At 43.1% G+C, this 14672-nt stretch overlaps 2 protein-coding genes across 15 annotated transcripts in view; one reads left to right on the top strand and one right to left on the bottom strand.

Moving 5' to 3' along the window:
* TESMIN (testis expressed metallothionein like protein) overlaps window positions 1-14672 on the bottom strand; it is a 41012-nt gene that overhangs the window by 12481 nt on the left and 13859 nt on the right. For 11 of the 14 annotated variants that reach the window (XM_025446130.3, XM_025446137.3, XM_025446128.3 and 8 more), the window contains one exon: window positions 11378-11449. The exons of the other annotated variants lie outside the window; for them this stretch is intronic. In XM_025446130.3, the coding sequence (XP_025301915.1) occupies window positions 11378-11449 (72 nt within the window). The remainder of the gene's footprint in view (window positions 1-11377; window positions 11450-14672) is intronic. 14 annotated transcript variants of the gene reach the window in all.
* LOC125752927 (histone H2B type 2-K1-like) lies at window positions 2292-2660 on the top strand. The gene has a single exon (XM_049096562.1). The coding sequence runs from the start codon at window positions 2292-2294 to the stop codon at window positions 2658-2660; it is 369 nt and encodes a 122-aa protein (XP_048952519.1).

Here is a 14672-nt window from a genome sequence, read left to right as displayed (position 1 = left end):
AACAAAATCTTTAAAAAAGATAAAAATAGGGGCACGTGGGTGGCTCAGCAGTTGAGCATTTGCCTTTGGCTGAGGTTGATCCTGGGGTCCTGAGATTGAGTCCTGCATCAGGCTCCATGCAGGAAGCCTGCTTCTCCATCTGCCTATGTCTCTGCCTCTGTGTGTCTTATGAATAAATAAAATATTTTAAATATAAATATATATATAATTTAAAAACCTCTATGTGTATATAATATGGATAAAAATAATAACTAAATTAAAAGCAAGAAAGGATAAACTGAAAGATAAAGAAATTAGATTGCGGCACATCATAAAAGACAAAGGGATTAAAAACACAGAAAAGAGGTTAAGAGGAATGGTGCATAGTTAGAAGGACTAGCAAATGGCAGATCAGCATTACAGGACAGAAGAGAACTAAGGTAAGAGGCTGTGGAATGAGGATGCCTGTGAATGTTCCAGAACTGTTGAAAGTTGTGGATCCTCTGACTTCAAAAACTTAACGAGCCCCCAAAAAGATAAATACAGAGAAAAAAGAAAAGATAGAAGGGAAATGTTAAAAGCCTCAGAGAGAAAAAGACAGATTATCTAGACTGGCAGCTTACTTATTGTTAGAAATAATGGGAAAAAAAAAAAAGAAATAATGGGAAATAGTAAAAACAGTATCTTCAAAGCTCTGAAAGGAAAACCAACAATCCAGAATTTTATACCCAAACTACCCTTATTCACTGAGGTCCAGGCCAGGCACAATTCTTCTCTTGTTCTACATACTTTGCTGAATGACTTGATTTATTAACTCTTGCCCTTCACTTTTTTCAACTTTATGTTGAAGATTTTTAAATCTTTATCATCAAACCTACTCTCTTACCCTAAAATACTCATTTTATTCTTCCACTAACATCATGAAAGGATTATCTACATCTGCTGCTTATCCATCCTCGTCACCCATTCACCTTTTACTCTACCTCACTCCAACTTTCTTCTCTGCCCCACTGGCTCTCAAAAGCAATCAACAACCTCCTTACTGGGGATGAAAGGACCTCTTCACTGCACGTCTGTCTCAGCTGCTGTGACACTCTTATGTTCCAGAAACACATTTTCAACTTCCTGTCAGACATTTTTACCTCCAATTCAGTGTGTCTGGCCTTTAACTTGCAATCTTCTCCCACCCCTCTCTGTTCAAGCTATGCTCCCTCTCTACATCCATGGGGCCACCCATGGCTAACATTATCCCGAGTCCCTTCTGATAGTTACCTTTCCCCACACCTAAGGAGTTTTCAAGTCTACTGATTCTGGCTCATAAATGTCTTTTTAAAAATTTTATCTTTATACAAGTAAATCACATTTGTTGAAGACAAGTTTTTGGATATCAATAAGCAAAAAGAAAAAAATTATAATCACTCAGAATTCCACATATGACCATTTGGTGAACATATTTCAGACTTTCTAAAACTATGCATACTGAAATAAACATATGTTGTTCAATTACATATTATACACAAACAAAAACAAGATCATATTCTATACACTGTTTCAGTGTGTTTTTGTTAGTTATCAATATCAGTAATCAGTTTAACTACTTGTTTTTATTACTCATCAATATTATGAGTATTTCCCACATACATTGATTTAAACACCATTTCAGTGACTACACAGTGTCCCCTTCTACAGCAGCATCATAATTCAGTTAATAACTCTCTTCAGGGAAACCTGGGTGGTGCAGCGGTTTAGCGCCTGCCTTTGGCCCAGGGCGTGATCCTGGAGACCCAGGATCAAATCCCATGTCGGGCTCCCGGTGCATGGAGCCTGCTTCTCCCTCTGCCTGTGTCTCTGCCTCTCTCTCTCTCTCTCTCTGTGTGACTATCATAAATAAATAAAAATTTAAAAAAAAATTAAAAAAAAATAACTCTCTTCATACTGAACATTTAGGTTATTTTATATATTTTGGAAGGTAAACAATACTACACCAGTGGCACTGGCCTCCTTTCCATTCCAGAACCCTGTTCCTTCCTTCTCTTGCCACAGGGCCTTTTCATGTGCTATTTCTTCTGTCTAGAACACTCTTAGTCATCCACTCTCAATCCACTTCCATCTGATTAACTCTCCTCATCTAAATACGCGCCTTAGGGAAGCCTTTGCTGGCTTTCATACTTGATCAACTCTCCCCTACACACACCCACTACTACTCCTTTGGCACATTTTCCACATTTCCACAATGACCTTTATGTATATGATTATTTTATTCATGTCCATCTCCCCCTTAGACCGTGTGTGTCAAGAGGACAGGCAGGAGGATGGGCACCGAGCATGGGCAGCAGCCACAGTCTGGGGGCCGCAGGGGACATGGTTCTGGTGATAAAAAGTCCAAAAAGCATAGCCGGCGCAAGGAAACATACTCAATGTATATCTACAAGGTGCTAAAGCAGGTGCACCCTGACATCGGCATCTTTTCCAAGGCCATGAGCATCATGAACTCGTTTGTGAACGATGTGTTTGAACGGCTGGCTGGCAAAGCTGCCCAGCTGGCCCAGTACTTGGGCCAGACCACACTGACATCCTGGGAGGTCCAGACGGCGGTGCGTTGGCTACTGCCTGGGGAGCTGGCCAAGCATGCCATATCTGAGGGCACCAAGGCCATCACCAAGTACACCGGCTCCAAGTGACTCAGGGCCTTCTATCAATAAAGAGTGAGCTGCTCCCCAAACAAACAAACAACAACAACAAACTATCTTGTTCACCTCAGCCTTCCTCACTCCTGAAATCACAGACATTCAAAAATATTTGTGGAATAAATGAGTAAATGTATATGTCTGTTTTTTTCTTAATTGCTACCATACCTGCCTCAGTTCAGGTCTTTCTCACCTCTTCTACAGTCTTGTGATATAGCCTCTTAACTAATTTCACTTTCAACCTCCTCTATTTTGCCATCAGTGCTAATTTCCTAAAACATGTATCAGGCAAAAAGAAGCAAAAAAAAAAAAAACAAAACAACAAAAACAACCTGTAATCAGAAAAACACAAAATAAGATGCTATTGTGCATATTGTGCATTCCTGGTGAGAATGTGAAATGGCATAGCCACTGTGGAAAACGGTATGGGAGTTCCTTAAAAAGTTAAAACACAGACTTACTATATGATCCAGCAATTCCACTTCTGGGTATATCTACTCAAAATAATTGAAAGTAGGGACTCAAAACAGATGCTTGTACACTAATGTTCACAGCAGCATTATTCACAGTAGCCAAAAAGGTGGAAACAACCCATATGTCCATTACCAGATGAAGAGCCATACAGAATGTGGTCTATACACACAATGGCATAGGAGTCGGCCTTAAAAAGGAATGAAATTTTGATACATGTTACAGCAGGGATGAGCCATGGATGCTGGGTGAAAGATGCCAGACACAAAAGATTTTACTCATATCAGGTCCCTAGAGTAGGCAAATTCAGGAACAGAAAGTAGAACAGAGGTTTCCAGGGACTGGGGAGAGGAGACAACAATTATTTACTGGGTACAGAGTTTCTATTTGAGATGATAAAAAAGTTCTGGAAGTAGATGTTGGTGATGGTTGCACAACATGGTGGATGTAATTAGTGCCATTGAATTGTACATTTAAAAATGGTTACAATCATAAATTTTTTCTTATGTATATTTTACCACAAAAAAACCCTCCATGACAAAACAAGATATACAAAGTATGTATGGAATGCTGCCATCTGACTGGGGCAAAAAAAAACTTAAATAAATAAATTTTAAAACTTCAAAAAAATAAGGTGGTACAAATATGTCCACACATATCAATAATGACAAAAAGAGTACAAATGGATTAAAGAAGCCTATTAAAAGATGTGAATTATTAGATTTGCTTTTTTATAATCCAGCTATAGTTGGACTGCAGAGGTCACACCTAAAATAAAACACCCTCACAGAATGTGTGTGCAGAGAGGAATGAGTGGGAGTGTGCTTGGTAACACCAACCAGAGAATACAAGGGTGACAACATGAGTGTCCACAAGGAAAGTACTTAAGGCAAAAAGCAACAGGATACAGAGTATATTTAACAGTTGATGGAAGCATTCAACAAAAAGATACAACAACCATAGATTTATATGCCCTTTACTACAGACTCAATACATATCAACCAAATGGGATTATAGGGAAAAACAGAAAAATCCCAACCAGTGAGAGGTCTTAACATATTTTTATCAAAAACAGATAAATTACACAACATTTAATAAACATTTAAGCAACAAAATTAACAAACCAGACCTAATGGATAGTAAATACATCCAACAAGTACAGAATATACATGTTTAAGTTAATATATTTTAAAAATCAATCAAACATTAATTCATAGAGAAAGTCTTTGTTCATTTCAGAGCATTGATACCATAGAGACCACATTATCTGACCACACAATAATCAAAGCAAAAAATTAACAATTAAAATGTAGTTTAAACATATATCAACATACATATACACATACACATCTGGATACTACAAAATGTGCACCTGAATAACTCATGGGTGAAGAGAATGTTACAATGAAAATTTAAAAATATTCCAATTGAGTAACAACAAAAGCACCTCATACCAACTCGTGTGTGCATTAAAGCAGTGCAGGGGCTAATCTTAAGGTTTAAAGGCATTTCCTAAAAAAAAAAAAAAAAAATTAAAAAGAGAAAATAAGCATTTAGCACAAAAAGCTAGCAAGGCAAGAGAGTAAAATAATACAGGTGTGCAGGGGAAATAGTAAAGAGCAAAATTTAATGTACCTCTGAAATAGGAAACAGAAATATAAGCAAGAAAATCCAGAAAACCAAAAGCCAATGCCCTGAAAAGGCTGACAAAATAGGCCAACTTCCCATAGGAAAGATCAAGAAAAAGAAGAGAGACATGCAACAATAGTGGAAACTTAGAAAATGTACAAGGTACAGAGACAACTTTTAAAACAATACAAGAATATATAAATAAGAATATACAAGTAGATTTTAAAATTTAGAGAATTCAACAATTTTCAAGAAAAATGTAAAACATCAACATCAACTCCAGAATAAATAAAAACTTAGAAAAAGCAATAGCAATGAGAGAAAGTGACCAGGTAGCCTGTCCCCTTCTCCCACTGCAGCCCACAAAGATCCCCAACCCCAAAGGTTTTACAAGCAGAGGGGTTATCACACTTCAAGGACAAACAAGTGCCACCTAACCTGAACTTTCTCAGAGGCTTCACAGAAGAGCCTGGGGTAGGGGTAGGGAAGCCTAACAGTGCATTTTATTAGAAATACAAAACACTGGTTTTGTAAAACTAAATTTTAGACATGGAAGAAAGGGAAATTGTAGATCTACTCCACTCTAGAAAAGATGCAAAGCCCTAGGCAGAATTATTAGAAAACCAGATCGTGCAGTGTTTACAAAAAGGTAAAATAGGTATATCATGGTCAATTTGGGTTCAATCCCTAGAGTACAAGGATTAACATTAGAAAATTTATTGTAATAGATCATATTATAAGATTAAGAGAAGAAAACAGTGATCATTTCCACAAATGCAGGAAAAAGACTGATAAAATTCACCACTCATGTATAATAATAAAAAAAAAAAAACAGAACACCTATGTTTAGGAACATAAGAACTAGAAGGAAACCCCCTTAGCTTGATGCAGGTGTGCAGTGGAGGAGCAGCCCTTCCACAGTAGCCACTGTCCCCCTATTCTACAGCAGTAGCATTTCAGATGAGCACGTGGGTGGCTCCACTCAAGACCACAATTCCTGGCTTCCAACCTCACCTAATCTGAGCACAGGACAAGGTTCTGGCCAGTGGAGCAAGAGTGGAAGTGATTTGGGCAATTTCTGGTTATGCCTTGAAAGGTGAGAAGGGTGCCTTCACCTTTTTTTCTCTTCCCTAGAGGCTGGAATGAAGGTGAAGGTGGGGAAGCCTTCCATTGAGGACGGCAGAACAGCTGACAAGGGAGGCTGATAGACTAAGCTGAAGCTGCCATGTGAGCCCCCAAAAGACTGCAGTTTAGAGTCTCTATTATACAGCATGTAACCATGGAGTATATCCTTAAAACCTATAGCAAATATCTTATTTAGGGCCAGGCAAGGGAATATTAGAAGTATTACTAATAAAACCAGGAGCAAAAGTACTTCCCAACATGGTAGAGGCTGTGGTAGAGGCCCTCGCTAATACGATACGACAAGAAAAAAAGAAAATAGAATAAAGATAGGGAAATATGTCATGGTCCTTACTTGCAGACAAGACAGTTGTTTAAATACAAAAGTGAAGGAGGTCCAGAGACGAATCATTATAACAAGTGGGATCCATGCACAGAGCAGGATTGAGAACCCAGAACCAGAACCAGAACCGCACACAGACATCACACCCTGACAGCCAACATGAAATGTGCTGCATATCACTGGAACTATATTAATGTTTTGCAATAAATGGTGCTAGACAATTAGTTGTACAAATGGGGGAATAAATGAAATTAGATCCCTACCTAATCCCATTCATAAATATCAATTCCAGGTGCTTTAAGGCCAGAAGGAAAAAAACAAACTTCATAAATTTAGAACAAACTCTTAACAGCACAACTATTTAAACTTGGGATATGGCTGGATTTCTTGAATTCCCTTCAAAATTCCCTGCAAAATCACTTCCCTCTCTGAAAAGGCCCAAACTGCTCTGCTCCAGTTGGTAGCAGCAAGAGAGCTAACAAAGCACCGTCCTCTACGGTCTGAGGCTCCCCTGCTTGACAGACCTGGTGGAGATGGGCTTCAGGGCTCCAAATCTCCCATGGCAGAAAGTCTGACTGCCAGCTGGTGGATGAACCAGTGTGGCTGGCGGTCTCCAGGAGCACACCCAGAGTTTGTGCTTTCACCACTGCTGTACATGGTCTATGTGTTCTTTGCTCTAGGGACTCGCACTGGCCCCCTTCCATGGGCCACTCTTCCTGTTGCCTAGGAAACCACATCCACAGCCACCAAGTGAGCTTTGGTGGTCCCTCTTTTGTCTGTGAAACACATGAAGGAGCATCACTCTGTTATAGGTGCTGTCTTTGAGACAGAGATTACTTTAGTGCTGGGAAGTGGGCAACATTTCAATGCTTCTGGGTAATTCTACTCTGCGACTTAACAAGAAAGTGAAAATGCTGCCCAAGAAAATAGTTCGGACACAGGAACACCGTACTCTAGAATTTTAGAGTCTCAATGTGTTTGAAAAGACCCGAGATGACATATATTCTAAACTTATTTTTAATTCATTGGCCATTCTGACAAATTCTTCAAAACACTTTAAAACATTGGCATTGGGCAGCCTGGGTGGCTCAGCGGTTTAGCGCTGTCATTGGCCCGGGGCATGATCCTGAAGACCCAGGATCTGGTCCCATGTCAGGCTCCCTGCATGGAGCCTGCTTCTCCCTCTGCCTGTGTCTCTGCCCCTCTCTCTCTCTCTCTCTCTGTCTGTCTGTCTGTCTCTCATGAATAACTAAAATCTTAAAAAAAAAAACATTGGCATTAAATATTTAAAACCTTTTTAGATGCATATTTCAGCATTTCCTAAAAATTTAAGGAGCCCCCTCAGAGGCCAAAAAAATCATAGAAAAACAAAAATTTAGAGAAGGAAGCTAAAGTTGAAGGCTGCAGCCATCTGAGGGTATCTGTGATCCCGAAACCAAAGGCAAATGTGTTTAAGAACATGTAGAATATGCCAGCCATTGCTCTAAGTGTTCTACATGTATCGACCCAAAGCCTAGGGCATACCCCAGCAGGAGATCAGCTCCATGAGCTGGCATCAGACTGAAGAGTGGAGGGTCTACACCCAGGGAGTGAGTGAGTGCGCTAGGAAAATATGCCCTGCAGAAGAAAAGGCAAGAAAATGCATCCATCTGGACACTGGCTTGGGAGGAGGGGGCTCATCTGGGTTTGAATTCATACTGTGTCCTAAAATAAGATCTTAGGAAAAATTTTAAGTTGTCCAAATTGGAAGTGCCACCAAGGCCAAAGAAGAAGCAAACACAAACTCTCCCTGCAGGAATGCACCCTCAGGCCAATCTCAGAATTCCTGTATATAAAGTCCCAGTGATTATAATTTACAATTTGTAAATATTTGCAAAATACATGTGGTAACAAGTGAAAAATCAAGAGAACACTAGAATCAGACAAGCAAAGATTAGAATTTTGAGCTACTGAATGTGAATTAGAATATTTGACATTTTGTAACAGAAAAGAAGGAATCTAAAGTATAAGTAAGAAAGAGGAGATTATACAAAATGATTACCCAGATTGGATCTTTTAGCCACAGGATTCTGATTAATTATAATTATTATGTAATATAATTATATAATAATTATAAAATTATAATCAGAGACAAAAGGCCATTTGAAAAACCAGTATTAGAGACTGCCCAATCTATGATTAAAATCTTGATTTGGATTTGATTAGGGTGAAAACAATGCGGATGATATAACTGCTCCTAACAAATCCCACCCAGCATCTCAGCAAAAATTGAATCAAAATGAAGGATACTTAAAAAACTTTGTTTCGATTTGCTGACTAATGTATTTCAGGACTAATTAAAACTGTGTGGAAAAGCATCCATACCCGTAAAGCGGGTTCCTCCTTTCAGAGTGAACTAACTCAGGAGACCTCTTTCCCACAGAGAGCACTCCTCCCCACTCTGTGAAGTTACTGCCCAGAGGTCTGGAATACCACACTTATGTCACAGCCTACATAAAAAAAAATCCTGTTACAGAAGTGACTTTCACAATCAATGCTTTTATAAACTACATATGAAGCAGATCAATGTTTAAAATATATGAAAATATTAAGACATAGGTAGCAGTGGAAAGGGAGAAGTGCACTGCTCACAAACTCTTAAATAATCAGTGAATTTTCAATAAGATAATCACAAAACATTTATCTACCTTTTTATTAAGTTTACATCAATGCCATTTTAATTGTATAGACTAATTTTATCATTTAAAAATAATTCCCAACTTCCGCTGACTAATGACACATCACAGAAAGGTCGAAGTCCATTATGTAAAAGTTTCGAGGAAACCAGGAGAGGATTTAGCAGGGGTGGCTCTAGCTTCTCTGGAAGAGGGAGGGAGGGACATGGGTGCAGAGTGAAACCCTCACAGGGACAAGCGGTAGATAATCCCCCCAGAAAGCCTGAAAACAGAAGCCAATAAAACAGTCGCTTCTAGGGAGGAGTCCAGAGAATGGGAAGAGGTGGAACAAGGTACTATTACTTTCCATTGTCATCTGGCTATTGTGACTGATTTTTACCCATGTGCGTGTATCGCTGTGATTTTCAAAAAATACAATAATGTGTTTCTCGCTTCATTGATGGCCAATTCATAGCAATCCCTCTGGACCTTTCTCCTACAATACTCCCAGTGAAGCAAGACCAGCACACCCCAAGAGAATGATCTTCTGTCACTGTAAGAACATGACTTGTGGGGAGAAAAAGAGTAAAGGAAACTGAAAGCTATCTCATTATGTGATGGTGGGGCAGGCCACAGAGCATCCACTCCCAGCAAGGAGTCCCGGCCGAAGCTCCCCAGCACCTGCAGCGCACGCACAGAAACAGTCATGTTGCCGCCAAGCACGGTCGGCCACCAAGAGACCTGGTGGTTGCCTCTGCACAGGTGGGTGAGTTTACCCACTCCTCAGCCTTTCCGAAAACAACCCTTCCAGGGATCATTGGTTTCTCAGTGATTGATGCCAACAAACCGTGATGCACTGATCAGAATGCCACGTGTTCATTTCAGGTGCAAATAACATCCCCTTCCAGGGCTCATCATGCTTGAGGCCCCCAGCTTCTCAGCGTGGAGCTCCCAGGGCAGTGAGATCACGGCCAGGCGGTGTGACGTGCTGAGCGTGGGGTCGGAGGTGCAGGGTCCTGAAGCAGGACGTGAGTGCCGTAAGCCTCTTGCACACAGCACACATCCTTTCCCTTGAGAAGGCGGTGCCCACGTCCCTCGGAGACAGTGCCTCCTCTGTCTGAGAGCACAGGACACACTCTGAACCTCCTTTTCCTTTGTTCCAATGCTGACCCAGCCCACCTGGGATGGCAGATTCTTTCTTTAATGCATCAGTCACCTATTAATCTGGAAAACTGCTTCTGGGCAGGAAGCCATGTCCTTGGGCTTCCATTGTGGGGTCATCAGTAAGTTAAACCCTTCTTAGAGCCCCACCTGATAATCTCTACATCTTGCTCTAGGCTTCCCAGGTCATTGGGTCTCCCCAGTCCCCAGACAAGACTACAGCTGGGCAGCTTGGTCCCCAGGCCCGCCCTAATCCTGGCTCTGTCCACTCTACACGCTACCACTTTGTCTTCCACCGCAGCGGACGTCTCCATCTGGGCCAGCCACTCTGGCTCGACAGTGTCACGCGGTCCAGGCTTTTCCCTCCGCTCTCCTTCCTCCTCACCCAGAGCTGCATGTTAGTGGTCTCATGGCGCGTCCAGCGTTCAGAGAGGTGCGTGGCTGGCATTCACAGACTAAACCAGGGATAGCTCAAATGTTTTCACATGGTCAACCCTAGATTTCAGCACTGCTTTCGAAAGAAATGGATTTGTCTTTTCAGTGAACCAAGTTTCTCGGACTTCTGGCTTTGTACCCACTTGTATACCCCCCAAGTCACTATCCCATCAGCGGAGCTCCCAGTGACTTCAGCAGGAGCTCTGCAATGGAAAAACCACGTGGAGACAGGTTAGACATCAGGATGAGGATGGATTCCCCCTCCAACATGTCACCTCAAAGCCAGGCAAGCCTTCAGGACAGAAACCGGGCAAAGCCGAGAGCAGGGCAGGCAGCATGAATACCGTCCACACGTGGCAGAGCAGGAGCAGATGTTGGATCCACCTCCCATGTCAGCCACACTGTGTGCCCATGGCCCATGACTCTGCTGCACAACCTGCCCTACTGCCCCTGCCTGAGCCTCCTGTGAGCTGGCATCCGTGGGGCAGGATTTTTCTGAGAAAATTCAACATGAAGTGAACCCATCCACCAAACTTGTAAAAACCAGGATGTGGAAATGTCATAGTTAGGGTTCCACAAGGATGTCATGGTCAGCACCTGTCCGAGGGGCAGAGATGTAAACCAAAACCCAAGAAAGTCACACTACGGGAGGTGCAAGGCCGGGTCCTTTACTAAGTTAATGGGCCAAGATAATCCCAAGAGACCTGACCCAGGCTTGTGCAGAAGGCACGGCGTCTGGCGGCTCTGGCTGGCGGTGAGTGCTAGCACATGGCTGTCAGACCTCGGCTGTAGACTGTGCACTGCTCGCCACCGAGGCTTGTCTGGACTCTGTGCCACTTACTGACTTCTAAACAACCTTATTTCTATTTAATAATGAAGGATTTGTGATTACTTACAATTTCAGACACTGGGATTTGGTACAGTTACATGGCTTTTTAGACTTTGTGTCCCATGAACTAAGAGTTACTCTATAAAGATTAAAAAAGAGAATATTCAGATCATTACTATTTAAAAGGAGAATTAGCTAAGCATCTGGTGTTTTTGAACAAATACTGAAAACTTCAACACCAGGGAGTTATGGGTATTATTTACTGGAGCCTGATCATGAAATGGAAGTGGTGTGCATATCTACAATATGATGGATCTAGCCTGGCCAATCCCACCTGTGTGCCCACAGATCCCCCAGGGGGTCGGAGGGCGGGATTCAGAACAGGACCCTATCGCTGTCCCCTCCCCAAGAAGCCTTCTGGACTTTCTTCCCTTGATCTGTTTCAACCCCTATTGTGTGGGGACCCTCACACCAAATAGCTCCTTTATTTCAACTGTTTTGTATTTTCCAAAATCTGAACTCTGACAAATAGTATAATCTCAAGAAGAGGTGAATCATCACTCTATGTTGTTCCAGCAGTGTTAGAGCTGTCCACACTCTAGAACTACCCCAACATCAAAGCAGGTTTCGAGGGAGACCTCTCTCCCAAGTGCTCTTGGGGATCAGCCCAGGAGCCATCATGAGGAAGATCAGAGGAGGAGAGACACATTAGTCCTGGATGCTAACTATGAGGGGCTGCTGTGGATTAAAAATCGGGAAAAGCTCCAAGTGCTGCTTTACAATACTGCTCACTGAGGAACTTCGAATATTAGTTATGTGAGAAGTTTAATACACTGAGGTGGAAAGGAGGGTCCTGGCGACAGGGCTCTGCTGCATCATGTGTGGCCATCTCATACAGCAAAGCACTCTTTGAGATGATGTGAGTAGTCTTATCTCAGGCCAGGGACACAGCTTGCTCTAGGGCTTCCTACAGAAACCACAATGGTATGTGGCACACGCTTCACGTTTGCCACAGTATCCACGTGGAGCACGGAAATACTCTGAGCCGTGGTCGTAGCTAATACAAATGCCCGGAGGACAGTGTGCCAGGCAAGCCCCTTTGCTTGTACTCTGTGCACTCACCTACTCAACTACCTGGAGTCCCAACTGGGGTCCATCCTAAATCCTAGCTCAGCCCCTCATTCCCTGTGCCCTGGCACAGGTTCCTCCTGCATGGGCATGCCGGACTTAGTGGCCTCCACCCCAGCCTCACCATCGAGGCTTCTGTTAGCAACACCCCATCCCCTCCCATACTTGGTACCCAGCTCACGGAGGAGCTGCTCTTACTTTTGGAGATGCTCCCATTTTAAAGATAATGTCCCAGAAACTACATCACTGAATGCTATATTAATTTATTATTCCTCGGGTTTACTTTTCCCCTTTGTACATAGCAGAACGACGGCTTTCTGTCCCCAAAGGTGCCTGAGGGTGGCAGATCTGGCTACACTGCCCCCTGGCCCATGCACCCTGATTCAGACACAGGCTATGCTATGCAGAGGAGTGGGCTTGCACACCTACTTCACTGACCTTGCCCTCAGCCCTAAGCCCTGCCCCAAAAATGGGGCCCACAGTGGCCTGGCACTGCTGTCCAGAGCAACAAAAATTCTTTCCTTTAAAAAATGGGTGGCTCAGTGGTTGAGCACCTGTCTTCGGTTCAGGGTGTAATCTTGGGGTCCTGAGATCGAGTCCCACATCAGTTTCCCTGTAGGGAGCCTGCTTTTCCCTCTGCCGGTGTCTCTGCCTCTCTGTGTGTCCCTCATGAATAACTAAAATCTTAAAAAAAAATGGGATGGGGTGCATGGAGACATTCCAGGGGTGACCTGCCACAACTGTGGGAGGACAGAGTATATATAGCTCAGTGAACAACCTGTATCAGGAAGATAACAATAGGCATTTCCTGAGGGATCATCAAGTGGTCAGGACTGTGATAAGTGCTTCAGGGAATACCAAAAAATACACGTATAAAAATTTATAGTACCAGTCCAGGAGTAATCCAACAAATAATTTGGGACATGAGACATATAGGATTGAAAAATTGGAGGACAGAAGATAATATATAATCAGCTGTCAAATTACTTGATACTGATTGTCAATGACATAAAATTCGAAAACAATAGTTTAATATAGATGGAAGAAGCCAAACTACTTTGGAAGGAGATAGAACTTGACAACACCGGTGAGGTCACAGATACTTACTATCCGCCACAAGGGCATTTTGGCAGCCATGACACAGAGAGACCTCGGATTGCACCGGGACTCCAAGAGCACACACTTGAAATGAAGCATTACAAGCGCCAAATTCCCTTGAATGCTCCAGACCAGCTAAAGCACAGAGTAATGCCACACTGTTGGCCAGATGCTCCCAGATTCCGAGAAAGATAAAGGGAGTATAGTAGGGATGGTAACATCATAGGTCATGCAGGGTAACCAAAGGTGGGAGGCTGCCAGCAGGAACTACAAGTCACTATGCAGCTTCTGTTTTGCTCAGAAATGTTGAAGAGCCATGATGACAGGACCGAGTACCATAATAGTGACTACACACCCTCCCTGATCTCTCATCAAGACAGTGGAGCAAGGAGAATGCTTCACACAGCCTGATCCCGTCCAACGAACTGAAAGCCATCGTCTGCCCAGGTACCATGTGACAACCACCAGAAAGACAGGCTGTTCAAACCACAGCAGCAGTGAACCACGAGAGCCCCCAACACGCTCCAGCGGCAATGCAGAGGGGAAGGCATTGACAGATCTAGAACTCTGCCAAGGGGTTGGTTTGGCCTTCCACACTGCCCCTAGTCATCCCTCCTCCCACTCACCAACGCCATGAGCCCAGCAGTGGCCTGGAGAGCACCTGAGCCCATGGTGAACACATCATCAACTGCATGACCTGATTGGGATGTCTGACAACATTGGATTGTGTACCCCAAACCCACAGAGGCAGGAACAGACTGACCTCTGTAACCAACTCAAAGGCTCCACGAGCGGGACGGGCTGTCCCGTCCACTGTTAGCAGATGAATGTTCCAACCAGCTTGGTTAGTTTAATTAGTTACAATTATAGATGTGACCTTAAAATGGCAACACAAGGCCCCAGCTAAGGGCAGCCCACATCCATGTGGACTGTGTCCTCGGCACCTGCCACTCAGTGTGGCCTGACCCATCAGGGACTCGGCAGCAGGCAAAGATGGCCCATAAAGACGCTCTAGGCCATCATCGGTGTTAAGTGCATGCCGCAGCATTACTGATGTTGATGACTGCGAAACAGAAATAAACCATCTCAGTTTAAACTCATATGAGACCAAGACAGAGCTCTAAATGGCAGCAGAC

The sequence above is a fragment of the Canis lupus genome, chromosome 18 (assembly GCF_003254725.2).
Source record: "Canis lupus dingo isolate Sandy chromosome 18, ASM325472v2, whole genome shotgun sequence".
Classification (NCBI taxonomy): domain Eukaryota; kingdom Metazoa; phylum Chordata; class Mammalia; order Carnivora; family Canidae; genus Canis; species Canis lupus.
This window is presented reverse-complemented; position numbering and strand designations above follow the sequence as displayed.